At 49.0% G+C, this 27,850-nt stretch overlaps 1 protein-coding gene across 1 annotated transcript in view; it reads left to right on the top strand.

Annotated features, from left to right (window-relative positions):
- The window catches only part of MROH2B (maestro heat like repeat family member 2B), a 94,980-nt gene that overhangs the window by 55,256 nt on the left and 11,874 nt on the right, over window positions 1-27,850 (top strand). The window contains exons 23-39 of the mRNA XM_038744407.1: window positions 421-543; window positions 2,738-2,817; window positions 4,558-4,693; window positions 4,770-4,865; window positions 8,089-8,178; window positions 12,009-12,129; window positions 14,149-14,246; window positions 17,890-18,042; window positions 19,601-19,758; window positions 21,481-21,607; window positions 22,675-22,859; window positions 24,137-24,277; window positions 24,458-24,572; window positions 24,857-25,003; window positions 25,633-25,815; window positions 26,772-26,927; window positions 27,702-27,836. Coding sequence (XP_038600335.1) covers window positions 421-543; window positions 2,738-2,817; window positions 4,558-4,693; window positions 4,770-4,865; window positions 8,089-8,178; window positions 12,009-12,129; window positions 14,149-14,246; window positions 17,890-18,042; window positions 19,601-19,758; window positions 21,481-21,607; window positions 22,675-22,859; window positions 24,137-24,277; window positions 24,458-24,572; window positions 24,857-25,003; window positions 25,633-25,815; window positions 26,772-26,927; window positions 27,702-27,836 — 2,244 coding nt within the window. The remainder of the gene's footprint in view (window positions 1-420; window positions 544-2,737; window positions 2,818-4,557; window positions 4,694-4,769; window positions 4,866-8,088; window positions 8,179-12,008; window positions 12,130-14,148; window positions 14,247-17,889; window positions 18,043-19,600; window positions 19,759-21,480; window positions 21,608-22,674; window positions 22,860-24,136; window positions 24,278-24,457; window positions 24,573-24,856; window positions 25,004-25,632; window positions 25,816-26,771; window positions 26,928-27,701; window positions 27,837-27,850) is intronic.

Genomic DNA, 27,850 nt, shown 5'->3' with positions numbered 1-27,850 from the left:
GGCACGTAGAAAGCACTTAAATACCATCATTATTATTATTATTAACAAATACCATAAAAAGTCACCCTCCTCATCCTCACTGGGCCAACAGTGGTAGGGTCGGGACCCCCCATGGCTAATGGGGTGAGGCCAAGATTCATTCATTCATTCATTCAATTACATTTATTGAGCACTTACTATGTACAGAGCACTGTACTAAGTGCTTGGGAAGTACAAGTTGGCAACATATAGAGACGGTCCCTACCCAACAGTGGGCTCTCAGTCTAGAAGGGGGAGACGGACATAAAACAAAACATGTGGACAGGTGTCAAGTCGTCAGAACAAATCAAGTCATTTCAAGTTCTCCCCAGTCCCCTGCAGAGGGTTGAAGCCGCAATCTTGTGCCCGGATAACACTGCCCCGCTCCCTTCTCCTCCACAGGATGTGGATCTGCAAATCATCTTCACCAGAAGCGTCACCGAGATGACCGTAGCGGTTCAGGAGGCCGCCGCGAATCTGGACTACAAATTCTCCCATAAAGAAGCGCTGCTTGGCCACATGTTGGTCAGTGGTGAGGACCCCTGAGCTGGGCAGTTATGCTGAGCCTTTCACCCAGACTTTACAATCAATCAGTGGTATTTATGGGGCGCTTACAGTGTGTAGAGCACTGTATTGAGCACTTAGGAGAGTACGATATAATTCAGCGCTTGGAACAGTGCTTGGCACATAGTAAGCGCTTAACAAATATCATTATTATTAATATAATTTTCAGAAAGAGTTTTTACCCCTGATGGGAAATCTTTGCAATCAGTCACCAAAATACCCAGCAGGCCAGGGACACAGAAGGATGCCAGGAGATCTGAAGTTTCCTAGAAAAAGCTGGGTTTTCTCACACTACTGAGGTTATGTTTGAACATCTTCCCACTACTTTCTCCCAGACCTTTTCTTGCATGGAGCCTGTTTTATCTAGCAAGAAAGGAATAACATGTAGTGGGTGTCTACTGTGTGCAAAACACTGTACCAAATGCCTGCTGAGGGCAGAGTGGCTCAGTGGAAAGGGCACGGGCTTTGGAGTCAGAGGTCATGGATTCAAATGCCGACTCTGCCAGTTGTCAGCTGTGTGACTTTGGGCTAGTCATTTAACTTCTCTGCACCTCAGTTACCTCATCTGTAAAATGGGGATTAAGATTGTGAGCCCCCCGTGGGATAACTTGATCACCTTGTAACCTCCCTAGTGCTTAGAACAGTGCTTTGCACATAGTAAGTGCTTAATAAATGCCATCATTATTATTATTATTATTACTGGGCACCTACTATGTGCGGGACACTTAATGGGGAACTTGGGAGAGAATGACTGAAGTAAAACACATGGTCCCTGAGCTCAAGGAGTTTATAGTCTAAGGGATTCTGGAAACCCCTATCCATCATATTTGTTGAGTGATTCAACAAAGTTCACAGCGTGTGCATTCACGAGAGACGGGGGCAGGGGTTTATTGTTAGATTGTACTCTCCTGAGTGCTTAGTACAGTGCACTGCACAAAGTAAATGCTCAATAAATATGATTGAATCCAGCTTCCTGGCAGTGGGGGTTACCGCAAATGAGCTGCCCATCTGCTTTTCTGTCTCTGGATCACAGCTCTGACTCCATTCGGAGCCTGAACTTCATCGCCCCCAGACCCTGCCTAGTAGCCCGTGAGTAGGAGCAGCAGCAAAGGGGCCTAGTGAATGGGAAAGCAGCGTGGCTCGGTGGAAAGAGCCCGGGCTTGGGAGTCAGAGGTCATGGGTTCTAATCCCAGCTCTGCTTCACGTCTGCTATGTGACCTTGGGCAAGTCACCTAACTTCTCTGAGCCTCAATTCCCTCATCTGTACAATGGGGATTAAGACTGTGAGCCCCACGTGGGACAACCTGATCACCTTGTATCCTCCCCAACGCTTAGAACAGTGCTTTGCACATAGCAAGTACTTTACAAATGCTATTATTATTATTATTATGGAGCCTGGGCCTGCGAGTGAAAATGACCCGGGTTCAATCCCGAGTCTGCCACTTATCTGCTGCGTGACCTCGGGCAAGTCACTCCACTTCTCTGGGCCTCAGTTACCTGTAAAATGGGGATTAAGACTGTGAGCCTGATTTGAGACAGGGGCTGTGCCCAACCTGATTGACTGATATGGTCAGTCAGTCAACCGTATTCATTGAGCACTTACTGTATGCAGAGCACTCTACTAAGCATGTGGGAGAGTACAATATAAGAGGATAGGGATTGTGATCAACCTGATTATCTTGTATGTACCCCAGCACTTAGAACAGTGTTTGGCATATAGTAAGTGCTTAGAGAGGCAGCGTGGCTCAGTGGAAAGAGCACGGGCTTGGGAGTCAGAAGTCATGGGTTCTAATTCCAGTTCTGCCACTCGTCAGCTGTGTGACTTTGGGTAAGTCACTTAACTTCTCTGTGCCTCAGTTACCTCATCTGTAAAATGGGGGTTACGACTGTGAACCCCACGTGGGACAACCTGATTACCTTGTATCCCCCCCAGCACTTAGAACAGTGCTTGGCATATAGTAAATGCTTAACAAATGCCATCATCATTATTACTATTACTATTAACAAGTACCATTATTATTATTAACAATCTCCCCCAGCGCTTAGTACAGTGCCTGGCACATAGTGAGTGCTTAACAAAAAGCATAAATAAAGAAGAAGAAAAGGTGAGCCCTTGTAAGCCTTCCTGATGTAGTTCACTTTGTGCGTTCTGCAGGACTTCATCCGAGAAGAGCCCTTGGACTCCTTAGCTAGCCCCATCCGCTGGAAAGCGCTGATCGCCATCAGACACCTAAGGTAGATATTTTCCTGGCCTTGATGAAACGGCCAGCCCCGGCACCCAGGAGGAAAGCAGTGTGGCCTCCTGGAAAGAACATGGGCCTAAGAGTCACAGGACCTGGGTTCTAATCCCGGCTCCGCCCCTTGTCTGCTGTGTGATCTTGGGCAGTCGCTTCACATCTCTGGGCCTCACTTCCCTCACCTGCAAAATGGGGATTCAAGACCTGTTCTCCTTCCTCCTTAGCCCCAGTTGGAACCTGCTGATCTTGAATCTATCTCAGCATTTAGCACAGTGTTTGACACATAATAGGAGCAGCATGGCCTAGTGGATAGAGCGTGGGCTTGGGAGTCAGAAGGACCTGGGTTCTAGTTCCAGCGCTTCCACATGTCTGCTGTGTGACCCTGGGCAAATCATGTCACTTCTCTGGGCCTCAGTTAACTCATCTGTAAAATGGGGATTATGACTATGAGCCCCATGTGGGACAACCTGATTACCTTGTATCTACCCCAGCGCTTAGAACAGTGCCAGGTGCATAATAAGCTCTTCACAAATACCATGAAAAAAGTGCTTAAGCATGTAACACAATTATCACCACCCCAGATCAGCTGGAGCAGGTGGGCGGTCTTCCAAAACTCCTCCCCATTATAAATGACTTTACACCTATTTCTCATTCTAATCAGTGATGAGTTGATGAGGCAGTCCCAGAGCCCAGATAGCCATTCAGCGGTCAAGACCCTATTGGGCATGTGTTCTTCCTACTTCAGGGGAGAGGAGGGAGGTGTGGTGGTGTATAATGATGTGTGGAGGTCCATGGTGGTGCGTAGTGGAGGCCAGTGGGGTGTATTGGAGAGAATTGGTGCATAGTGATGGGGGCTGGGGGGATTCTGTGATGTGCAGTTGTGGGCTGGGATGGAGAGGCATCCAACCTTGACCTCCAGTAAGGATGGGCAGTTTATCAGCTAGGCCTCATTCCCACCCTAAGGATGAAGTGACACCCCTACCCCTAAAAACCCTCCAATTTTGCCCTCCAGAATATTATCATTATTATTCCTCAGTGAACCATCCTTTCCTACTTTCCAGTTCTCTGGAAGCTGAGCCTGAAAATCTCAACTTTTCTGTTTGTCTTCGTTTCCCTGGGAAGGTTGCCGATCTAGGAAATGAACAGGCGAGGATTCTCAACTTTCCTAGGTCACCCTGGAGATGTGTTTGGCAACCTTTGCCCCCCAAAGAGACCATTTTCCTAGCTTCCTCTTCCCCAGACAGACCATCCAAACCAGGCTTTGCCCATCTCCCTCAGTGTGCCCGAGATCCTCTGTTAAATGCTCCCCAAGTCATCAGGGCCTTTCCCCTTCTCCTGCACCCAGGAGAATCAAAATCCAATCAAAACAGCTCCCAGTCTCTTCCCCAAGAGGGCTAACCAGAGTCCAAGAGTGAGTCAGTCAGTCTCTCTCCCTCTTTTCCTCTCTCCCTCCCTCTCTCCCCTTACTATGTGCAAGGCACTGGGGTAGATACAAGCTAACAGCATTGGCCAAAGTCCACGTCCCTCACATGGGGTTCACACTGTCAATCCTCATTTTACAAAAAGGAGATAATTGAGGCCCAGAGAAGCGAAGTGACTTACCCAAGGTCCCTACAGCAGACAAGCAGCGGAGCCGGGATTAGAAACCAAGTCCTTCTGACTCTCAGGCCTGGGTTCTGCCCACTAGGCCACGCCGCTTCTCACCTGTTGCTTCCCTCCCGTGTCTTGCTTGTTTCAGTACACTGAAACCCCGACTCTCTCTGAACGACAAGCTCAACATCCTCAATGAGAGCCTTAAAAGTCTGCTCCCCCTTCCTCCGATGGACCAACTCATCGGGGAGGGCCAGACCGACATGGACAAGGAGCACATTGAGGTTGGTGAGGGTGTGGTGGGAAAGTCGCCCTCCTCCTCCTGCCTTGTGGACTTCACCTGCTGTGCCCTGTGTTCAGTTTCTGTACGTCAGGTCCCTGGATGCCCTCCGGAGACTCCTGAAGACCATGCTGTGGGACGGCGAGGACCCAGAGGAGTGCCAAGAAATATTTAACGTGAGCCCCTTCCTCGGAGAGACAGCCTCTCGCCCCACCCCAAGGGCCCCCTCTCCCAACCCTCTCCCACCACCTCCGGGAGATGGACCGTGGGCTGGGGAGCTGCTAGCACTGGGTGAGCTTCTCCGTAATGAGGCAGGGTCACGATTTCAGGGCCCGGTTCTGAACTCTTTTCCCAACCTAGAACTCTCTGCCTCCCCCCATCAGACTGGCCACGGCTTTCCCCATATTCGAATCCCTCCTTAAATCTCCCACTGTCCCCAACCCAAAAGCTTTCCCTGATTTATCTCCTAGCATCCTGAGCAGTAGCTTCCCTTCTACCACAGTCTAGAAGCTTCCCCTCTTCTAGATTGTGAGCCCGTTGTTGGGTAGGGACCATCTCTATATGTTGCCAACTTGTACTTCCCAAGCGCCCTGCACGCAGTGAGTGCTCAATAAATATGATTGAATGAATGAATGAATGCCAACTTGAGCCCTTATGGACTTTACATCCTCTGGAGCATGTGTGTGTGTGTGTCTCCTCAGTTATTTATTCCCACCTCTTGGGTTGGAAGTATTGTTATGTTTGTTGCTCCCGTTAGAGTGGAAGTTCCTTGTGGGCAATCAATCAGTTGTATTTATTGAGCACTTGCTGTGTGCAGAGCACTTGGGAAGTACAAGTTGGCAACATACACAGACGGTCCCTACCCAACAGTGGGCTCACAGTCTAGAAGACATGTTCTTTATTCTGTACTTTCCAAGTTTGCTCCGTTAATGTTACTACTACAACTCTACTCCTGCTCTTCTACCACTACTACTAAAACTACTACATCTCTACTACTCTTTTGGCTGTTACTACTATGACGCATAGCTTTGCTACTATGTTTGCTATTATTGCTACTACTACAACTACCGCGGCTCTATTATTACTTGTGCTGTTATTATTACCAAACACAGCTTCCCTAACCCTTTTGCTGTTACTATCGCCACAACGTACAGCTCACCTACACAGCAGAAGCAGTGTGGTTTAGTGGAAAGAGCACAGGCTTGGGAGTCGGAGGTCTTGGGTTCTAATCCCAGCTCCCCCACTTATCAGCTGTGTGACTTTGGGCCAGTCACTTCACTTCTCTGGGCCTCAGTGACCTCATCTGTAAAATGGGGATTAAGACTGTGAGCCCCATGTGGGACAATCTGATTATCTTGTATCTACCCCAGAACTTAGAACAGTGCTTGGCACATAGTAAGTGCTTAACAATTAACATTATTATTATTATTACCTTGTACTCTCACTGTTACTACTACTGCTACTATTGTAGACCTATTACTATTTTTGCTCTTATTATTACTCCACCCAGCTCTAATACTCCTTTCTCTGTTACTATTACCACTACATACAGTTTACCAACTCCTTGTACCCCCCCCAGCGCTTAGAACAGTGTTTGGCACATAGTAAGCGCTTAACAAATGCCATGATTATTATTATTATTATTACTTTTGCTGTTACTATCACTACGCCCAGCTCTATTACTCCTTCTGCTGGTTTTACTACCGCTACATACAGCTCATCTACTATTTTTCCTGTTACTACTCCAAAAACTGCTACAACTATTATTACAACTACTGCCTCTTACCCCAAGAAGGTGGACTCCCCCATCCACCCATGGTCAATACGTCCCTTTAAGTCTGGTCCTAACTTTTTGGGCTGCTTCCACTCCCTTCCACAGCCTGTGAGCTTGTTGGGGGCAGGGAATGTGTCTGTTTATTGTTGCACCGTACTCTCCCAAGTGCTTAGTTCAATGTTCTGCACAAAGTAAGTGCTCAATAAATATGATTAAGTGAATGAATTGCCAGTAGCCCAGCCCATAGAGATCTCGTAAGCTGTGGGGAAAGATAAAAGCTGAAAAATAAGTCATTTTCAACACCAGAGCATTCCCCCGACGCTGAACTCCTTTCTCCCCTAGGCCAGAATCAGTGCCTCCAGAGAGCCAACAGCTCCAGAGGATGCCCCAACCCTCTCAATTAATCAAGCCATTGTGTTTGAGTGTTTACTGTGCGCAGAGCACTATACTAAGAACTTGAAAAAGTACAATAGAACAATATAACAGAGCTGTCCACAAGGAGCTTTCAGTCTACGGCAGAAGACAGACATTATTAAAAATAAATTACAGATATGTATGTACTTTGTGGGTCTGAGGGGGGTTAATAATAATAATAATAATAATAATAGCATTTATTAAGCTCTTACTATGTGCCAAACACTGTTCTAAGCACTGGGGGTGGGGGGATACAAGGTGATCAGGTTGTCCCATGTGGGGCTCACAGTCTTCATCCCTATTTTCCAGATGAGGGAACTGAGGCACAGAGAAGTTGAGTGACTCGCCCAAAGTCACACAGCAGACAAGTGGCAGAGCCGGGATTTGAACCCATGACCTCTGACTCCAAAGCCCGGGCTCTTTCCACTGGGCTACGCTGGATGAATAAAAGGAGCAAGTCAGGGTGATGCAGAAGGGAGTGGGAAAGGGGAAATGAGGGCTTAGTCCGGGAAGGCCTCTTGGAGGAGGTGTGGATGGGTCGGTTGGCCCACACACCTTGAGACCCAGTCAGCCGACCTCAGCTCTGCCTGACCGGATAGAAAGAATCCCCTACACAGGCATAATCCACCCGGGCAGAAGTTTGGGATTCCAAATCAGCCCTAAACAGGAGCTTTTGCATTCCTCCTCTAGACTGTGAGCTCGTCGTGGGCAGGGAATGTGTCTACTAACTCTATTGTACTCTTTGAAGAGCTTAGTACTGTGCTTTGCACACAGTAAGCTCTCAAATACCAATGATTGTCTGATTAGTCCTTCACGATGGAGCAAGGGCCCCTTATGGAACGAGAGAGAAGGGTTGGGGGACTCAAATCAGATCTGCATTTCCAGGATCGGGGTGTCAGGATCTAGATCCCCAGATCCAGATTCTGGATCCTGGAATCAGGATCTGATTCCCATAGAGAGAGACTGCCTGGGTTCCAGAGAGGGGAGCCCCAGGTGACTCTGAGCAGAGATTTGGATCCTGGTGACGGGACACCAGCTATCAACAGATGCACGTCACTAGGCTGGAAGCCCCAGCTCTGCCCTTAGACACCTGCCCTGGGCTGAATCCACAGAGCATCTTGATTCACATCTAAAGCTCAATAGATTAGAAAGCAGCAGAGTGCTTAACCACCTCAGAGGCACTGACTTTTATCCTCCTCTTCCCCCAACAGCTTCTTCGGATATGGCACGTTTCGCCAAAGGAGTGGGAAAGAGAGAGAATTCTGCAGCTCAGCGCGGAGGTGTTGGCTAGTAACAACCAGGTCAGTTTTCTCGAGTCTATCTCAGACTCTTTCTCCTGCTTCTAGGCAGAAAATGGATGCTATCCTCTATTTGTCTGTCTCGCCCTCTGGACAATATCTTCATGGTGGGTGGGAAATGTGTCTGTTATATTGTACTCTCCCAAGCTCTGAACACAGTAAGGGTTCAATAACTATGATTGACCAACGACGCGTGTTTACTGAGCACCTACTCTGTGCATAACCCTGTTCAGATGCTGGGGAAGACACAAAATACATGTAGCCGGCTGGCAGTGCCTGATCAGAGGGAGCTGGTTATCTAGGGAAGACAAACAGAAGAAAAGAACTGCATATTAAAACAAGCATTAGCTCTTCCCTCCTGCATCCCAGTCCAGAAACAGCAAACTTTACGATGTTCAGTAACATAAGAGGGCTTGGTCCCTTCTCACACTCTTCGATTCAACTTTCCCTTGAGTGTTTTTTAGGGTTTTTAGGGTATTTGTTAAGCATTTTCTATACGCCAGATGTTCTATTAAGTGCTAGGGTAGATGATAATAATAATTGTGGTATTTGTTAAATGCTTACTATGGGCCAGACACTTCTCTAAGCACTGGGTGACTATAGATAATCAGATTGGACATGGTCCCTGCCCTTCATAGAGCTCACAGTCTTGATCCCTGTTTTATAGATGAAGAAACTGAGGCACAGAGAAGCCAAGCAAGTGGCTTAAGGTCACACAGCAGACACAGTGACAGAGCTGGGATTAGAACCCAGGTCCTTCTGACTCTCAGGCCCGTGCTCTATCTGCCAGGCCACGCTGTTTCTCTATTATACAACCTAATCCAGTTGGACAAAGTTCCTGTCCCACATGGGGCTCACAGTTTTAATCCCCATTTTGCAGATGAAGGAACTGAGGTACACAGAAGTGAAGTGACTTGCCCAAGTTGACCTAGCAGAGAAGTGGAGGAGCTAGGATTAGAACCCAGGTCCCTCTGACTCCCAAACTGATGCTCTTTCACCTAGGCCTCACTGCTTCTCAATTGATTTCAAACTAAAAGACAGGTTTACTAAGGTCCAGATCTGACACACCCATCACATCCAACTCATAGGACAGCTCCAACAGTTCCCCTTACCTGTCATCCTAATAATAATAATTCTGGAATTGAAGCACTTACTATGTGCCATGCCCTGTACTGAGTGCTGGGGTGGATACAAGATAATATGGTTGGACACAATCCCTGTCCCACCTGGGACTCAGTCTTAATCCCCATTTTAAAGATGAGGAAACTGAGGCAGTGAGAGGTAAAGTGACTTGCCCAAGATCACACAGCAGACAAGTGGCCGTGCCAGGATAAGAACCCAAGTCCTTTGACCCTCCAGCTTGTGCTTTATCCACTAGGCCCTGCTTCTTCTCAATTGATTTCAAACTAAAGCAGCGTGGCTCAATGAAAAGAGCCCGGGCTTGGGAGTCAGAGGTCATGGGTTCAAATTCTGGCTCTGCCATGTGTCTGCTGTGTGACCTTGGGCAAGTCACTTAACTTCTCTGAGCCTCAGTTCTCTCATCTGTAAAATGGGGATTAAGACTGTAAGCCCCATGTGGGACAACATGATCACCTTGTATCCTCCCCAGTGCTTAGAACAGTGCTTTGCACATAGTAAGTGCTTAACCGATGCCATCATTATTATTATTATTATTGTTATTTATTATTATTATTATTGGAAAGATTTACCAGGGTCTGGATCTGACAACACCTCCCCACATAATAATAATGGTGGTATTTGTTAAGCGCTTACTATGTGCAAAGCACTATTCTAAGCACTGGGGGGGATACAAGGTGATCAGGTTGTCCCACTTGGGGCTCACAGTCTTAATCCCCATTTTACAGATGAGGTAACTGAGGCACGGAGAAGTTAAATGGCTTGCCCAAGGTCACACAGCTGACAAGTGGTGGAGCCGGGATTCAAACCCATGACTCCCAAGCCCGTGCTCTTTCCACTGAGCCATGCTGCTCCCACATCCAACTTGTAGGACAGCTCCAACAGTGTCACTTACCTATCGTTGTCATCAATGGTATTAATTAAGCATCTACTATGTGAAGAGCACTGTACTAAGCACTTGGGAAAATACAAGGCAACAGAGTTGATAGGAACTAGACTGTAGACTGTAAGCTCTTTGTGGGCAGGGATATGTGTCTGTTTATTGTTACACTGTACTCTTTCAAGTGCTTAATACAAGGCTCTGCGCATGGTAAGCGCTCAATAAATATGATTCACTGACTGACTGCCCTCAGCAAGCTGAAATTCTAGAGAATATACCCAACCTGCTTATCATCTGCTTCTTCACTTGTTGTCCATCAGACTTTATTCAGTGGGCAGACCCCCAGAGGAGGCTGAGCCAGTGTTGGATCCCAAAACAGGGGTCCCACAGAAAACTCACACGAGGGGCTGAAGGAAGCGCTTCAAAGATCCACTGAAACTAAACCTCGGGCACCTTGTCCTGGTCATGGGCCAGGAAAGAAAGCAGCAATAGTAAATGGGCATCTGTCTGGTCCCCAGGACTTTGAGGAGCAGGCATGTCAGTAGGGAGAAATGAAAACAACACCAGACACCCTTGGGAACAGATATCTTTCCCCTGCACCCAAATTGCAAGGGACACTCTGGTTTTGCAGCATGGTGTAGTGGACGAAGCAGGGGCCTGGGAATCAGAAGGTCATGAGTTCTAATCCCAGCTCCGCCACTTGTCGGCTGTGTGGCCTTAGGCCAGTCACTTCACTCCTCTGTGCCTCACTTTCAAAGCTTCCTAAAAAGCCCCCTCCCTGTCCCTTCTGACAGCCTTTGCTAACTAATCCCCAGCTCCCTTATCCCATCATCCCAGCAGTCACTCTCGGCACTCACGTATACCTCTATTTATTCCATTTATTCAGTTTCTATGTCTTTCCTCCTATCCCCACTGTATATATGTGTCTACCTTTCTCCTCCATTAGATATTAGATCCTCCTCCTACCTCCCCCTCAGCCTGAAAGGTTGTTGTGAGCAGGGAATGTGTCTGTAGAGAAGCAGCGCGGCTCAGTGGACAGAGCATGGGCTTTGGAGTCAGAGGTCGTAGGTTCAAATCCCGGCTTCGCCACATGTCTGCTGTGTGACCTTGGGCAAGTCACTTAACTTCTCGGAGTCTCAGTTACCTCATCTGTAAAATGGGGATGATGACTGTGAGCCCCACAAGGGGCAACCTGATCACCTTGTATCCCCCCAGTGCTTAGAATAGTGCTTTGCACATAGTAAGCACTTAACAAATGCCATTATTATTATTATTATTACCAACTCTGTTGGATTGTTATAGTGTACTCTTCCAAGTGCTTAGTACAGTGCTCTGCACACAGTATACACTCAATAAATGCCCTTGGATGTTTGCCTGATAGACAGTAAATGCCCTGAAAAGACTTGATTCTATACTATCTATACTTGATACAGGCCTATACTTGATACTCTCTCAAGTATGTACAACACTGCTGTACATAAAACAGATGCTAATACCATTCTCTGAACATAATCGGTGCTCAGTACAGTGGTCTCTGTCCTGTAGGCATTAAAGGAAAACTGACAATAATAATGTCTAGGATGACAAGCTAATATACTACCCAAGACTGTGAGCTCCTCCTCTAAACTGTAAGCTCTTTTGCTGGGGTCATATTTACCAACTGTATTGTTCTGTAGTCTCCCAATCATTTAGCACAAGGTTTTGCATACAGTGGGTACTCGGTCATTCATTCAATCATTTATTGAGCGCTTACTGTGTGCTAAGCACTTAATGATTGCTAAACTCATCGGTGGCTCTTACTGCTCTTTTTCCCCAGAGACCAGCGAACTTCAGAATCGGCTCTCTGGTGGGGCTGTTTGGCCCTCACTGCTGTGACTCTCTGCCCACCATCCGCCAAGGGGCTGCCGACGCCATCATCTGCCTCCTGGGTATCCAAGGTGGGAGTTGGCATGGGCGGGGGCGAGACTTGGAGAGGGTAGATGGGGCTCAGCAGGAAAAGGGGGAGCCCTCAAAGTCTTACTCCTGTTGGGCTCATCCACCTGGAACACCCTCCCTCTTCATATCCGACAATAACTCTCCCCCCCCTTCAAAGTCTTGTTGAAGATCACCTCCAGGAAGTCTTCCCCGACTAAGCCCTCGTTTCCTCTTCTCCCACGCCCTTCTGCGTTGCCCTGACTTGCTCCCTTCATTCATCACCCCCTCCCCAGCCCCACAGCACTTAACGTACAGATCTGTAATTTTATTTATTTCTATTAATGTCTGCCCCCTAGTCTGTAAACTCAACGTGGGCAGGGAGTGTGTCTATTAATATATTGTACTCTCCCAAGCACTTAGTAGAGTGCTCTGCACAAAGTAAGCACTCAATAAATATGATCGACTGACAGCCGAAAGCCCAAGTGTCAATCTAGGGTTCACAAACTAGATGACAGTTCCCCTTCAGCCTTTGGAATCTCTTTGCTGGGCCCCTGGATCTTTCCCTGCCTCCCTACCCTCCATTCCAGATGTGGAGAGAATGGGAATGGCCATAAGAATAACTGTGCTATTTGTTAAGCACATATTGTGTGCCAAGTATAGTTCTAAGAGCTGGGGTAGATATAAGATAATCAGCTTGGACACAGTCCCTGTACCTCAAAGGGCTCACAGTCTTCGAAGGGAGAGCAGGTATTCAATCCCCATTTTTTTTCCCAATCAGTCATATTTGTTGAGCGCTTACTGTGTGCAGAACACTGGACTAAGTGCTTTGGAAAGTACAATAGAACGGAGTTGGTAGATCCTTTCCCTGCCTACAATGAGCTTACAGTTTCAGGTGAACAAACCAAGAAGTGAAGTGACTCTCTCCAGTTCACGCAGCAAACGGGTGGTGAAGTCGGGATTAGAATCTAGATCGAGGGCAATCAAATGTGTCCCCAGTAAAGGGAAGACCGAAGCTGTGTGCAGCTTCTTTGGGGCAGGTAGAACGCTTAGTACAGTGCTCTGCACACACTAAGCACTCAATAAATATAATTGACTGACTCGGGGTCTGAACCCCAACACTTCTAGCTTACTGGGAATTGGGCTTCTGGGATGGGTCGGAGGGGGGATGGTAGATCCCAAAGCCCTACTGAGAGCTCACTTCCTCCAGGAGGCCTTCCCAGACTGAGCCCCCTTTTTCCTCTCCTCCTCCCCATCCCCGCCGCCCTACCTCCTTCCCATCCCCACAGCACCTGTATATATATATTTGTACAGATTTATTACTCTATTTTACTTGTACGTATTTTTTGTGTTAATGATGTGCATATAGCTTTAATTCTATTTGTTCTGATGATTTTGACACCTGTCTACATGTTTTGTTTTGTTGTCTGTCTCCCCCTTCTAGACTTGTGAGCCCGTTGTTGGGTAGGGGCCGTCTCTATATGTTGCCGACTTGTACTTCCCAAGCGCTTAGTAAAGTGCTCTGCACACAGTAAGCGCTCAATAAATATGATTAAATGAATGAATGAATAGGGGTAAGACTGGGGACGGGGCCAGGGTTAGGAGTTGTGTTCAAAGTCAGAACTAGGGAAAGACTTGTCGAGTAGCCAGTCCAGCCCGTGGCCTGAGGATGATTTAACGCTGGGGGAGGTTGGGGCTAGGCCTGGAGGGGCTGCAGTCACCATCTCCCTTCCCCTCAGGCCCCAGCAGAGCCCCTGAGGAAGGTCGTGGCTGTGAAAGGCCCAAGGCCCCAGGCCCAGACTAGTGCTGGTTCTAGACTGTGAGCCCGTTGTTGGGTAGGGATTGTCTCTCTCAGTTGCCAAATTGTACTTTCCAAGCACTTAGTACGGTGCTCTGCACGCACTAAGCGCAAGAAAAATACGATTGAATGAATAAATGCCACCAGCTTCGGAGAGCTAGGCCGATAGGAAGTCTCACCAAGGGAGGGCGGCTCTGGCAACAATCAGGACCCTAACAGGCATGTCTTTCCTCTGAACGGTTTACAGGGATGCCCCAGGAATTGGGAAAGCTACAGGACCTGCGCGAAGAGCTCTGCTCTCTGGATTGCCAGGACCAGTTTCAGATTTCTACAAACATAGCCAAGGTAACCAACTCAGAGAGAGGGGGTGATTGCGGGGGTCAGCTGGGTGTGGGGGGCCTCTTCCTCAGGCTAAAGGGACCTTCTTTCACCCTGGGTCATCCTCCAACTTGAGTTGAAGGCTCCCAGCGATGACCTGATGTTCTCTTTTCTTCAAGCTCTGTCCCCAGCTGCCGGCGAGTTGTTCAAGGTTACACATCCCAGCACCCAGCGTTAAATCATCCTCAGGCCATGGGCTGGACTGTCTACTCAACGAGCCTTTCCCAAGTCCTGACTTTGAACACAACTCTTAGGACTGGCCCCATCCTCAGTCTTACCCCTGTTCATTCATTCATTCAATCATATTTATTGAGCGCTTACTGTGTGCAGAGCACTGTACTAAGCGCTTGGTAAGTACAAGTCGGCAACACGTAGAGACGGTCCCTACCCAACAACGGGCTCACAGTCTAGAAGAGGGAGACAGACAACAAAACCAAACATGTAGACAGGTGTCAAAATCATCAGAACAAATAGAATTATAGCTATATGTACATCATTAACAAAATAAATGGAATAGTAAATATGTACAAGTAAAATAGAGCAATAAATCTGTACAAATATATACAAGTGCTGTGGGGAGGGGAAGGAGGTAAGGTGGGGGGGATGGGGAGGAGGAGAGGAAAAAGGGGAGAAAGAAAGAAGAAAAAGGAAAAAGGAACACCCTCTTCATGTTATCTTTAATAATAATAATAATAATAATAATAATAATAATAGCATTTATTAAGCGCTTACTATGGGCAAAGCACTGTTCTAAGAGCTGGGGAGGTCACAAGGTAATGAGGTTGTCCCACAGGGGGCTCACAGTCTTAACCCCCATTTTACAGATGAGGGAACTGAGGCCCAGAGAAGTTAAGTGACTTACCCAAAGTCACACAGCTGACAAGTGGCAGAGATGGAATTTGAACCCATAATAATAATAATGATGGCATTTGTTAAGCGCTTACCATGTGCAAAGCACTGTTCTAAGCGCTGGGGGGATACAAGGTGATCAGGTTGTCCCGCGTGGGACTTACAGTTATCATCCCCATTTTACAGATGAGGGAACTGAGGCTCCGAGAAGTTAAGTGACTTGCCCAAGGTCACACAGCAGACATATGGTGGAGTCTGGATTCGAACCCATGACCTCTGACTCCAAAGCCCGTGCTCTTTCCACTGAGCCACGCTGCTTCTCTTAGCCACGCTGCTTCTCTCTTTATCATCTCTTTCATTCAATCCACATATTCAATGTCACCAAATCCTGATGATTCAACCTTCATGACTGCTAAAATCAGTCCTTTCTTCTCCATCCAAATTATCACATTATTCTATCCTTGCTTTGATTATTTCGTCAACCACCTTTCTGACCTCCCTGCTTCTCTCCACTTCTGTCCATACTTCACCCCTAACGCTCTTCCTCTCTCTAACTCTAAGCCCAGAACTGGTTGAAGCAGCATGGCATAGAGGGTAGAGCACAGACCCACAAGTCAGACAGTCACGAGTTCTAATCACAGCCCCGCCACTTGTCTGCTGTGTGACCTTAGGCAAGTTGCTTCACTTCTCTGGGCCTCAGTTCCCTCATCTGCAAAATGGGCAGTGGAACAGGGACTGTGTCCAACTCACACAACTTGTTTGTATTCAACCCCAGAGCGTTTTACGGTGTCTGGCACATAGTAAGTGCTTAACAAATACCATCGTTTTTATTATTAGTTTATTTGCCCTACTTGTCATTGATTTTCATGTCTGTTTCCCCCTGTAGACTGTAGTAAGTGCCTTGTGGCCAGGGATTGTGTCTTTCCCAAGCGCGTAACACTGTGCTCTGCCCACTGCAAGTGCTCAGTGAATACCAGTGACTGTTAGGTTGGTTGATTCTGTCTCCCCCTTTTAGACTGTGAGCCCACTGTTGGGTAGGGACTGTCTCTATGTGTTGCCAATTTGTACTTCCCAAGCGCTTAGTACAGTGCTCTGCACATAGTAAGCGCTCAATAAATATGATTGATTGATTGATTGATTGATTCGGATGGATTTCAGTAGCTGATGCATTCCTTGTCATCAGGAGGTGGAATCATGAAAATTGAGGCCACCCTGCTCTCGTTGGGTACTGGGCAGGTTGGAACATAAACAATCAATCAGTCAATCGATCAATAGGTTGGAGCATAAACGGTCAATGGATCATATTTTATTGAGTGTTTACTCTGTGCAGAGCACTGTACTAAGCACACAGTAGAAACAACACGGCCTAGTGGATAGAGCACAGGCCTGGGAGTAGAAGGATCTGGGTGCTAAACTGGCTCTGCCACTTGTCAGCTGTGTGACCTTGGGCATGTCTCTGTACCTCAGTTACCTCATCTGTAAAGTGGCAATTAAGATGGTGAACCCCATTTGGAACAGGGACTCGGTACAACCCGATTTGCTTGTGTCTACCCCAGTGCTTAATACAGTGCTTGGCACATAGTAAGTGCTTAACAAATACCACAATTATTATTGTTGTTGCTATTATTATTATTACTATGATGTGAGAGTTGGTAGACATGTTCCCTGCTCCCAAGGAGCTTATAGTCTTAGAGGGATTGATTAGGTTTGAACTACTTCTTGTGAAGGGTTCGCTTGGTCTTCAGGTTGATAATAATAATAATAATAATAATAATAATAATAATGGTATTTGTTAAGCGCTTACTATGTGCAAAGCACTGTTCTAAGTGCTGGGGAGGTTACAAGGTGATCAGGTTGTCCCACGGGGGGCTCACAGTTTTAATCCCCATTTTCCAGATGAGGTAACTGAGGCACAGAGAAGTTAAGTGACTTGACCAAAGTCACACAGCTGACAGCTGGTGGTGGCAGGATTTGAACCCATGACCTCTGACTTCAAAGCCCGGGCCCTTTCCACTGAGTCATGCTGCTTCTTGATGTATCATCAGGGCTACTGTTGGGACCCAATGCAGACCACAGGCTGTAGCTATTGAGGGAGACTGGCAGACCTTGATCCCTAGCCCGGGCTCTTTCCACTGAGCCATACTGCTTCTCTTCTCTTCCCGAAAGAAGAGGCTGAGGGTTGGTAGGTAGGATTAGGTTAAGGCTGTTAAGAGTTAGGTTTAGAGTTAGGGTTGTTATGATTAAGGCTAGGTTGGGGTTTTTTGGTGGTTGTTAGGGTTAGGATTGGTTTGGTTAAGATTAGGATTTGGTTTAGGCTAGGATTAGGTTAAGGTTGTTAGGGTGAGATTAGGGTTGTTAAATTATTGTTAGGGTTAGATTGTTGTTAGATTTAGGGTTAAGTTAGGGCTGTTAGGGTTAGGTTTAAGGTTAGGGTGGTTATGATTAGGGCTAGGTTAGGGTTGTTCAGGTCAGTTTACGGTTAGGTTTGTGCGGTTAAGGTTGGGTTAGTGTTAGGGTTAGATTATGCTGTTAAATTTAGAGTTGGTATGGTTAAAGTTAGGGTTAGGTTAGGGTTGTTAGGGTTAGATTAGGATTTTTAAGGTGAGGTTAGGGTTAGGTTTGTTATGATTAGGGCTAGGTTAGGGTTGTTCGGGTTTGATTATGGTTATTAGGTTTAGGGTTGGCAGGGTTAGGGTTTGGTTAGAGTCATTAGGGCTAGCCAAAGGTATGGACTTTACTGTCTATTTTGTCCACACTACAGATCGTTAGCAAATTCATCCCCCATGAGGAAACCCAGGACTTCCTGGAAGAACTGCTCGACGGCCTGGAAAACCTGACCCCCAGTTGTGCCAAGGCGTGCAGCATCTGGATGGTCACCATCCTGGAGGAGCAGGGAGCCATGCTTGAGGGCCAGGTACCTCACTCCGGCCCGCTGCCTCCCACGCGCAGCCCCCGGAGCCCCCAACGGTCCCCTGAACAGCCCACATGGCCCTGCTCCCCTTCATGTCTGGGTGCCATTCATCTGGTCTTTTAACTACTGTACGGTGAGGGAAACTGGGCAACCAAACCGGAGGCAGGGCAGGAGAATAGAGGCAGTGAAACAAAGCCTTGCACCATACCACAGCTCAGCCGTAAAACTCAGCCAATCAATCCTGGTACGCTGCAGTCTAGAACTGTGCACAGGGGTTAAAGAAGTAAAAGCAAAAACAGCACCAGACTCCTCCAAGAGGCCTTCCCTGATTAAGCTCTTTTTCCCCCGACTCACTCTCCCTTCTGCTTCATCCTATGCATGACACTGAGAAGCAGCGTGGCTCAGTGGAAAGAGCCCGGGCTTTGGAGTCAGTGGTCACAGGTTCAAATCCCGGCTCTGCCAATTGTCAGCTGTGTGACTTTGGGCAAGTCACTTAACTTCTCAGTTACCTCATCTGTAAAATGGGGATGAAGACTGTGAGCCCCCCTTGGGACAACCTGATCACCTTGTAACCTCCTCAGTGCTTAGAACAATGCTTTGCACATAGTGAGTGCTTAATAAATGCCGTCATTATTATTATTGTTATTATTATTGTTATTATTATTATTATTATTGAGGATAGAGAATGGGCTGGGAGTCAGAAGATCATGGGTTCTAATCCTGGCTCTACCATTTGTCTGCTGTGTGTCCTTGGGCAAGTCACTTCACTCCTCTGTGCCTCAGTTACCTCATCTGTAAAACAGGGATTAAGACTGTGAGCCCCGTATGGGACAGGGACTGTATCCAACTGGATAAACTTGTATCCACCCTAGCGCTTAATACAGTGCCTGACACATAGTAAGTGCTTAACAAATACATTATTATTACTATTGTTATCTATGACCTTTGGACATTTGATATTTGCCCCACCCTCAACCCCACAGCATTTATGTACACACATCTTTCCATTATATGTCATGAATTATTTATATTAATGCCTGTCTCCCGCTCTAGACTGTAAGTTCCCAATGGGCAGGGATTGCATTCACTAATTCTGTTGTTTGAACTCTCTTGAGGACTTAGTACAGTGCTCTGCACATAGTAAGCACTCATGATTGATTGATTGATTGATTTATCCTGCACACAGCAAGTGCAGCACTCACTGGGTGGTTGGGAGTGGATATCCCATATTGACCTTTTAAGGCCCCAAAACGCTTCATCATCAGTGGTGTTTGCTTCCCAGTAAACCATACAACTAGATAACTCAAGTTGGCATTGGTTAAATGACTTGCGTGGGTGGTACTGTTCAAAGCACAAAAGAGTTTCTGGCCCTGCTTCTACTTGTCTTTGTGGTGAGGATCTTTTTAGGGATTTTTTTTTTGTTGTTATGGTATTTGTTAAGTGCTTACTAGGTGCCAGGCACTGTACTAAGCACTGGGGTAGATACACGCTAATCAAGCTGACTTGCATGAAATAATGACCGGACTAACCCTGGCTATCTCCTTCGCTTTCCCCACTTCAGCTGCTGGGGATCCTGGAATCCATCTACCATCACATGACCGTCCTCAGGCTCAAGGAGCAGAGTTTCCAGTTTGTGCTGCAGATCATCTCTCTTATAGCAAGCTTCCACCTGGAGAGTGTTGTTTCCAGCCTCTTGGCCAAACCCCTGCCCTTTGACAGGTTCGGGCCAAATTTAGGGCCTAAATCATTCTTCACAAAGGGGGAAAGGTCCAGAGAGCTTTGGTCACAAGGGTTTTCTATTTGTTTGTTTTTATGGTATTTGTTAAGCACTTACTATGTACCGGGCACTGTACTAAGCTCTGGAGTAGATACAAGCTAATTGGGTTGGACACGTGGGGCTCGCAGCTTTAATCCCCACTTTACAGAGAAGGGAACTAAAGCACAGAGAAGTTCAGTGACTTGCCCAAGATCACACGCCTGACAAGTCCCTGATCCGCCACTTGTCTGTTGCCACCTTGGACAAGTCACTTAACTTCTTTGTGCCTCACTTTCCACATCGATAAAGTGGAGATGAAATATCTGTTCTCCCTCCTTCTTGGGCCGTGAGCCCTATGTGGGATAGGGACTGTGTCCAAGCTGCTCATCTTGTACCCCTGCTTGATACATAGTGAGTGCTTACAAATACAATTACTTTCATTTATCTTCTTTGTCAGTGCCAGCTAGTGGCTTTTTTATTTGGGGGATGTAATGGGTGACAGTTTCCTGTCCCCTAGAAAGTAGCCACAACCTCGTCGCACCCTCCTGACAGCCACGCTTAGTACCCAAGTCTACATCACTGCAACTTTCCGACGTCTTCGTCTTTCCAAACCATTTCTACTCCCAAAAGGACCAGTGTCCACCCTCCTGCCTTGGCTGGCGGGTGCCCCCTCAGACTGCCCCTTGTGATGGGGTTGAGTTTACTTTTTACCTCACCTGGTGCTGTTTTCCTTTTGCCACCTAGCCTCCCTCTCCTCTCGAAGCTGCAAGCAGCATGGCCTAGTGGTCAGAGCACAAGCCTGGGAATCAGAGGACCTGGGTTCTAATGTCAGCTTTGCCATTTGCTGTGTGACCTTGGGTGAGGCCCTTCAGTTCTCTGGGCCTCATGAGAACTGTAAAATGGGGATTAAGACTGTGAGCCTCATTCTCCCCCTTCTAGCCTGTGAGCCCGTTGTTGGGTAGGGACCGTCTCTATATGTTGCCGACTTATACTTCCCAAGCGCTTAGTACAGTGCTCTGCACACAGTAAGTGCTCAATAAATACGACTGAATTAATGAATGAATGTGGGGCATGGACTGTTTTCAGCTGGACTATCTTGCATCTACCCCACAGTGTCTGGCACATAGTAAATGCTTAACAGATAACCTTAAAAAAGAGAGAGACAGAGGCACTCCTCTCTAAAGCCCAATGTGCGTTTTTATCCTTAATGTCTGAGACATCAGACTTTCTTCTAGTGTCCAGGCTTTCTTCTATCTTGTCCTTACAGTGTTTCCTTTGTGGCCCTCTTTTTTTCCAGCTCCCTGACCCTCCCCATAAAGCTGGTGAGTAAAAAGGTCCCAGACATGGACAGGAGAGGCATAATATTAATAGTGGTGATTTTAAGGTGTTTACTATGCTCCAAGTTCTGAGATAGGTGCAGGATAATCGTGTCCCTGTGCCTCCTGGGGTTCACAAGGTGAGGGAGAGGAGGGATTCCCATTTGTATAGATGAGGAAACTGAGGCCAGAAAAGTGAAGTGACTTGTCCAGGGTCACATAGCAGCCAAGCTGGGATTAGAAGCCTGGTTTCCTGATGCCCAGGCCCTGGCTCTTTCTTCCAGGCCGTGATTCTTCCCTACAGACGGTCACTAACAAGCAAAGCACTGTAATGAATGCCTACTGTCTTGGGTGTACCATCCACTGTAGGGACACCCGGATCCTGTGGCAAGCCCTGGCAGGGGAAACCCACTCCACCCCCCGACTCCTGCGAGTCTTGATGGACAGATTGAATCAAGGGATGGAGGACGACGTGGCTGAAACTGAGGCCATTGCAGTAAGATGGATCGTGACTGAGACATTTCCCTCTCTCTCTCTTTCTCTCCCTTTCCGTTTCCCTCAGTCTCCCCCTTCCTCTCCATCTCTGGCTCCCTTTCCACCTCCGTTTCCCTCTCCATCTCTCTTTCCCTGTCCATCTCTGTTTCTCTGTCCGTCTCTGTTTCCCTGTCCATCTCTGTTTCCCTGTCCATCTCTGTTTCCCTGTCCGTCTCGTTTCCCTGTCCGTCTCTGTTTCCCTGTCCGTCTCTGTTTCCCTGTCCATCTCTGTTTCCCTGTCTGTCTCTGTTTCCGTGTCCGTCTCTGTTTCCCTCTCCATCTGTTTCCTTCTCCATATCTGTTTCCTTCTCCATATCTGTTTCCCTCTCCATCTGTTTCCTTCTCCATATCTGTTTCCCTCTCCATCTGTTTCCCTCTCCATCTCTGTCTCCCTCTCCATCTCCATTTTCTTCTCCCCCTTTGTCTCCCTCTTCGTCTTCCTCTCCTTCTCCATCTCCCTCTTCCCCTCCCCACTTCAAGTGCCATGGCAGTTTCCCCATCCTGAAAGAGAGTGTAAGGACTTCCTGCCTCTGCCCATCATGACCTGCCCCCACCTCAGCACAACAGCAGCTCTGGCCGTGGCTAATTCATAGGCCCCTTCACTGGCCCCTTCCCTGGCTACCTGAGGGGCCAGAGTCCATTGGGCCTGAGGAACTCCGGCTTTCCAGCTGTGGTTCTTGCTTCCAAGGAAAAGTTTGTTGGGAAAAAGCCAGTGTGGGAAGAGGCTGGATGGTTGGACTGCCCAAAGGGTCCCCCCAGGCCCCATTCTCTTCCCCATCCCGTCAGGAGTTCAGCCGGCACAGAAAGAGCTCGAGAACTGACCATGAGACTGGCTCAGACCCAGGCCCCGGCGGCCCTGGGAGAGAAGACAGACCAGGAAGGGAGCGAAGAAGAGAGAGAGGGAGGAATGGACAGTTGGGCAGAGGGGAGGAAGGAGAAATGGAAGGAGGGATGGACAGATGGGAGGGGAGAGGCTGGTGGGTGGCAGGGCGGTAGCGGCCGCGACCGCGGGATCTTCCGTCCATCCAGGCTGCCTGTGCGCTGAGGGAGGTGGTGGAGGCTGGCGGGGAGTTGGGTCAGCTCTTCCCCGAGCTGTTCCAGCTGCTCCTGAAGCTCATCAGCTGCACCCAGGGCCGGGAGACCCTGGTTCCCGCCTTGAGCCGCAGGAGGGTCCTGCAACATGGAGAGCGCCACCAGGGTGGCAACCCCTGCAGGTGACCCCCCACGCCCACCCCCCCACCACGGTTCAGCCCATCCAGTCCTGGGAGTCAGTCCCCCACCCTGGGAGCAGAGCCTTGTCTTAGGGGCGTACTGGGCACTGCACTAGAGACCTACTGGGAGCGGAGCACTATCCTGGGTGTCTACTTTGTGCACGGTACAGTACTGGGTGCACACTGTGAGCAGCGCACTGGAAGATGTGAGGACTTGGGTTCACTTCTTTGGGCCTCCGTTACCCCATCTGTAAAACAGCGATTGACTGTGAGCTCCATATGGGACAGGGACTGTGTCCAGCCCGATTTGCTTGTATCCACCCCAGAGCTTAGTACAGTGCCTGGCACATAGTAAGTGCTTAACAAATACCATTATTATTATTAATTATTATTATTATGAAAATGTTTCCTTTATTCCCCCCACCACCAACCTTCTGCTTCATTTTCATCTCCTGCACCCAGAAGGAGAACAATCAATCAATCAATCAATGGTATTTGAGCGCTTACTATGAACAGAGCATTGTATTAGGCGCTTGGAAGAGTACAAGCAACAGTTAGCAGATGTGCAGATGTGTTTCCTTCCCTGGGGAAGAGCAAGACCTGACACTCAAAGGCTTGGCAACCTGGGGAGCCCTGAACAAGTCATTTATCTTCTCTGGTCCTCAGTTTCCTCATCTATAAAATGGGGATTCAATGCCTCCCCCTTAGACTGTGAGTGCTCTTTCCCCCCAACTCGGTGGGACAGGGATGGAGTCTGATCTGCATGCATCCTATCTAGCCCGGGGCTCATCCCATTGATCAATCAATGGTATTTATTGAATGCTTATTACATGCAGAACACTGTACTAACTGCTTGATAGAGTCCACTATAACAGACTTGGCAGACACGTCCCCTGCCCGCAATGAGCTTATGGCCCATGGCAGGCTCTGACCAAATTCCAAATCAAAATCAGCATGGCCTAGAGGATAGAGCACGTACCTGGGAGTCAGAAGGTCATGGGTTCTAATCCTGGCTCCACTACTTGTCTGCTGTGACCTGGGGCAAGTCACTGTATTTCTCTGGGCCTCAGTTACCTCATCTGAAACTGTGAGCCCCTCCAGGGATGGGGACTGTGTCCCATCCAATGTGCTTGATTCACCCCAGTGCTTAGTACAGTGTCTGGCACCTAGTAAGCGCTTAACAAATAATACCAGCATGATTCTTATGATTGTTGTTAGCGGTCTGTGGTGGTTGTGAGTCTGGTGTCTGTCCACCTGAACCCTGGCGATGCCTCCCTCAGCCTGTCAACGGCGGCCCTGCGCTGCGTCCAAGTTCAGGCCATGAAGGAGGGCCTGGCGAAAGAAACCGAGGAAGGGGAGAACCTGTGGAGCCTGTTGAGCGACCCCCATTCCCACCCCACCGGAGTCTGCGTTCTGGCCAGGTGAGGGGCTGACTAGTTGACCGCCCGGAATGGAAACCCACACCCAACCTGGGGAGACACGCCTGAGCGTGCCCTTGGCCCACCCTGGCTGGAGTTTCCAGGACAGGAGGACTCCCTACCCACGTCGAGGACTGCCTCCCTCTCTGGCTGAAGCTCGGCTTCACTCCCGTCCTCCCCCAGGAGCCTGCCCACCTGGCAACAGGGAATCACGCTGGAACTCATGGCACGCCTGCGCCCGGCACTCTCCTCACCATCTGAGAGCTACAGGGTCACCGGCACCACTTTCTTCTCTGAGGCAAGGACTGGCAGCCCTCACTGCCAATCTGTTTCCTCCTTCCAGGTGACAGCGTCACCCTCCTGCCCCAACACACACACAGACACACTTCTCTCTCCCTCGTCATCCCTCTCTCCCTCCTCTCCATCACTCTCTCCTCCCTCCTTCTCTCTCTCATCTCCCCAAAAGAACAAATCCTGGATGTCTCTAGACTGGGGGATCCTTTCTTCCTTTGCCTGTGGAGCCTCCCGTAAAGGGAGCCCCGCAAAACCAGGCCGATGGAGAACCCTCCCCGTTGATTTCAGCTCCTGAAGGAGCCGACGCTCTGGAAGCCGGGAAAGCTCAAAGAGGTGTTATTCGTGATGGCCCAGACCACCTGGGACCCAAACCTCACCTTGAGGCAGATGGCGATCCGGGGGCTGGGGAATGCCACAACTGGGGCTCCCAACAAGGTTAGAGAGATGGGCGGGTGGCGGAAAGGAAGGTCTGGGGCGGGGGGAGGTGGGGAGGGAATGGTCCGGCCTAGAGAACCAGCCCACCCGATTAAGTTGAACCGAATGGAATTTAGGCTTTCACCTCCTTCTCCCCCTGCTCCCACTCCCTGTTGTCTGAACGACCCTCACGGTGATGAATTCCATCCAAGACCCCTCTAAGACTGTAAGCTAACTGTGGGCAGGGAACTTGTCTACTAATTCTGTGGTACTGAACTCTCCCAAATCATTTAGAACAGGGCTCTGCACACAGTAAGCTCCCAGTAAGTACAATCGATGTGATCGATTGAGACCCTGAGGCTGGAAGCAGCTGCTGGGAATGAATTGGGAAAGGCTCGTTTGGGGGGGGGCGGGGGCATTTTCAGAGGGTTTTGAATGTGGAGAGAGCCACGGCCTGTGGGATTTGGGTGGGGAGGGAGTCCCAGGCTGGGGGGAACGAGGTGAGCAGAGGGATGGAGGCGGGGGGAGTCGAGGGCAAGGGCCAGCTGGGAGGCAGATGGGACGAGGGAAAGGACAGTCACTTGGAGGGGAGCCTCGTGGTCTATCGCGAGGTCCCCAAGTGGACCCCTTCCCCCCCCCTTTCTGAGCAGGTGAGGAAGAACAAGCAGCTCATCCTGGATGCGGTCATCCGAGGCCTGTACCATCTGGTCCGCACCGATGTCATCTGCGAGAGCCTGAAGGCGCTGAGGAGCCTCCTGGGGCTGCTCTCGGCCGAGGAGGTCAACAGCCACTTCCAGGAGATTGTCCTTCTGACGAGGACCTTCCTGGAAGACGTGAGGGCTTGGGCTCGCTTCTCAGGGACTCGGTGACCTCATCAGGAAAAGGGGGGTGGAGACTGAGCCCTATACGGGACGTGGACTGAGTCTAACCTGATTAGCTTGTATCTACACCGGTGCTTAGTATGCTACCCGGCACGTAGTAAGAGCAGCGTGGTGTAGTAGACAGAGCACGGTCCTGAGATTCAGAAGGTCATGGGTTCTAATCCCAGCTCTGCCACGTGTCTGCTTTGTGATCTTGGGCAAGTTACCTCACTCCTCTGTGCCTCAGTTGCCTCATCTGTAAAATCGGGATTAAGAGTCTGAGCCCCATGTGGGTCAGGTACTGTGTCCAACCTGATTAGCTTGTTTCTAGCCCGGAGCTTAGTACAGTGCCTGGCACATAGTGCTTAACAAATATCACAACTCGTAGCTCAATGGAAAGAGCCCGGGCTTGGGAGTCAAAGCTCATGGGTTCAAATCCCAGCTCCGCCACTTGTCAGCTGTGTGACTTTGGGCGAGTCACTTCTCTGTGCCTCGGTTGCCTCATCTGGAAAATGGGGATTGACTGTGAGCCCCATGTGGGACAACCTCACCTCATCACCTTGTATCCTTCCCAGCGCTTGGAACAGTGCTTTGCACATAGTAAGTGCTTAACAAATGCCATCATTATTACTATTATTATTAGCTTGATGAATACCATTAAAAAAAAATACGGCATCTATAGTCCTCCATTTCCCACGGTCCTCAGTGCCAAAGGCAGTCCAGATCCATCTTCCCTCATCCAGAGCTCAAACTCCACAGACTCGGAGACGTCCGGAAGGCAGATAGGGAGTAGGACAACTCAGAGGCCAGGAGATGGACCGGACTGGGGGCCAATCAATCCTTCCCCTGGATGGAGGGGTGGTGGGGAGGAGGCTGGGTTGGGAACAGGATGGTCCTGTCTGAGATATCGCCCCATTTTATGGCTCCAGGAGCAGGACGAGGTGAGACTGAACAGCATCCAGTTGTTTGGGATCCTGGCTGAGAAAGCAACAAGCTCCAAAAGGCCGTTCTTCAAGGGAGAGATGAAAAAGACGCTCACGGCATTCTTCCTTCACCTGTGGGACCCCAACCCACAAATAGGTCTGGTAGGTCTGCCCCCCGGGCCCTTGGTGCCCAAGTACAGACCCTCATTCATTCAATCGTATTTATTAAGTGCTTACAGTGGGCAGAGCACTGTACCCTCTCCACAGGCACACCCGGCCTACCCAGTCCCAGGAGCTGAGCCAGCCGGTGAGAGGCTCTGGGCATCCCTGCCAGAACTGGACAACTGGTAGCCAGCCAACTGAACATCACTTTCCTGGGCTCCTCAACCTGCCCCCCCCCCCCCCCCTCCGGGCTCTTTGCCAGCCTGGGACCGGCTGTTTGTCAGAAATGCCCTTTCCTTCAATCATTCAGTCGTATTTATTGAGCTCTTACTGTGTGCAGGGCACTGTACTGAGCACTTGGGAAGTACAATTCGGCAACATATAGAGACGGTCCCTACCCAACAACGGGCTAACAGTCTAAAAGGGGGAGACAGACAACAAAACAAAACATGTAGAGAGGTGTCAAAACCATCAGAATAAATACAATTATAGCTATATGCACATCATGAATAAAATAGAGTAGTAAATATGTACAAGTAAAATAGAGTAATAAATATGTACAAATATATACAAGGGCTGTGGGGAGGGGGAGGAGGTAGGGCTAGAGGGGAGGGGGGAAGATGGGGAGGAGGCCGTTGCCCTAGTAGGTGGCCCAAGGCCACCTCTCTCACTCCTTCCCTCCCTTTCTCCCTCTCCCCTCCTGTACCCACTCCAGCAGGGATATGACAAGCCACTAACGGGTAGCACAAAGCCAGATGACTCTCTCTTCTCTAGGCCTGCCGGACCACCATATCGGCCTGCCTGCCCTATCTGGGCATGAAGGAGCTGGGGGGGATCGTGGACAAGCACCTCGCAACCCTGGAAATGCCCAAGGCTCGGGATTTCTACCAGGATGCGTGTGGGATTCTGGTGAGAGCCCCGCT

This window comes from Tachyglossus aculeatus, chromosome 3 (assembly GCF_015852505.1).
Source record: "Tachyglossus aculeatus isolate mTacAcu1 chromosome 3, mTacAcu1.pri, whole genome shotgun sequence".
In the NCBI taxonomy this organism is placed as follows: Eukaryota; Metazoa; Chordata; class Mammalia; order Monotremata; family Tachyglossidae; genus Tachyglossus; species Tachyglossus aculeatus.
Note: the sequence above shows the minus strand (reverse complement) of the source record. Positions and strands in the feature narration are given on the sequence as shown.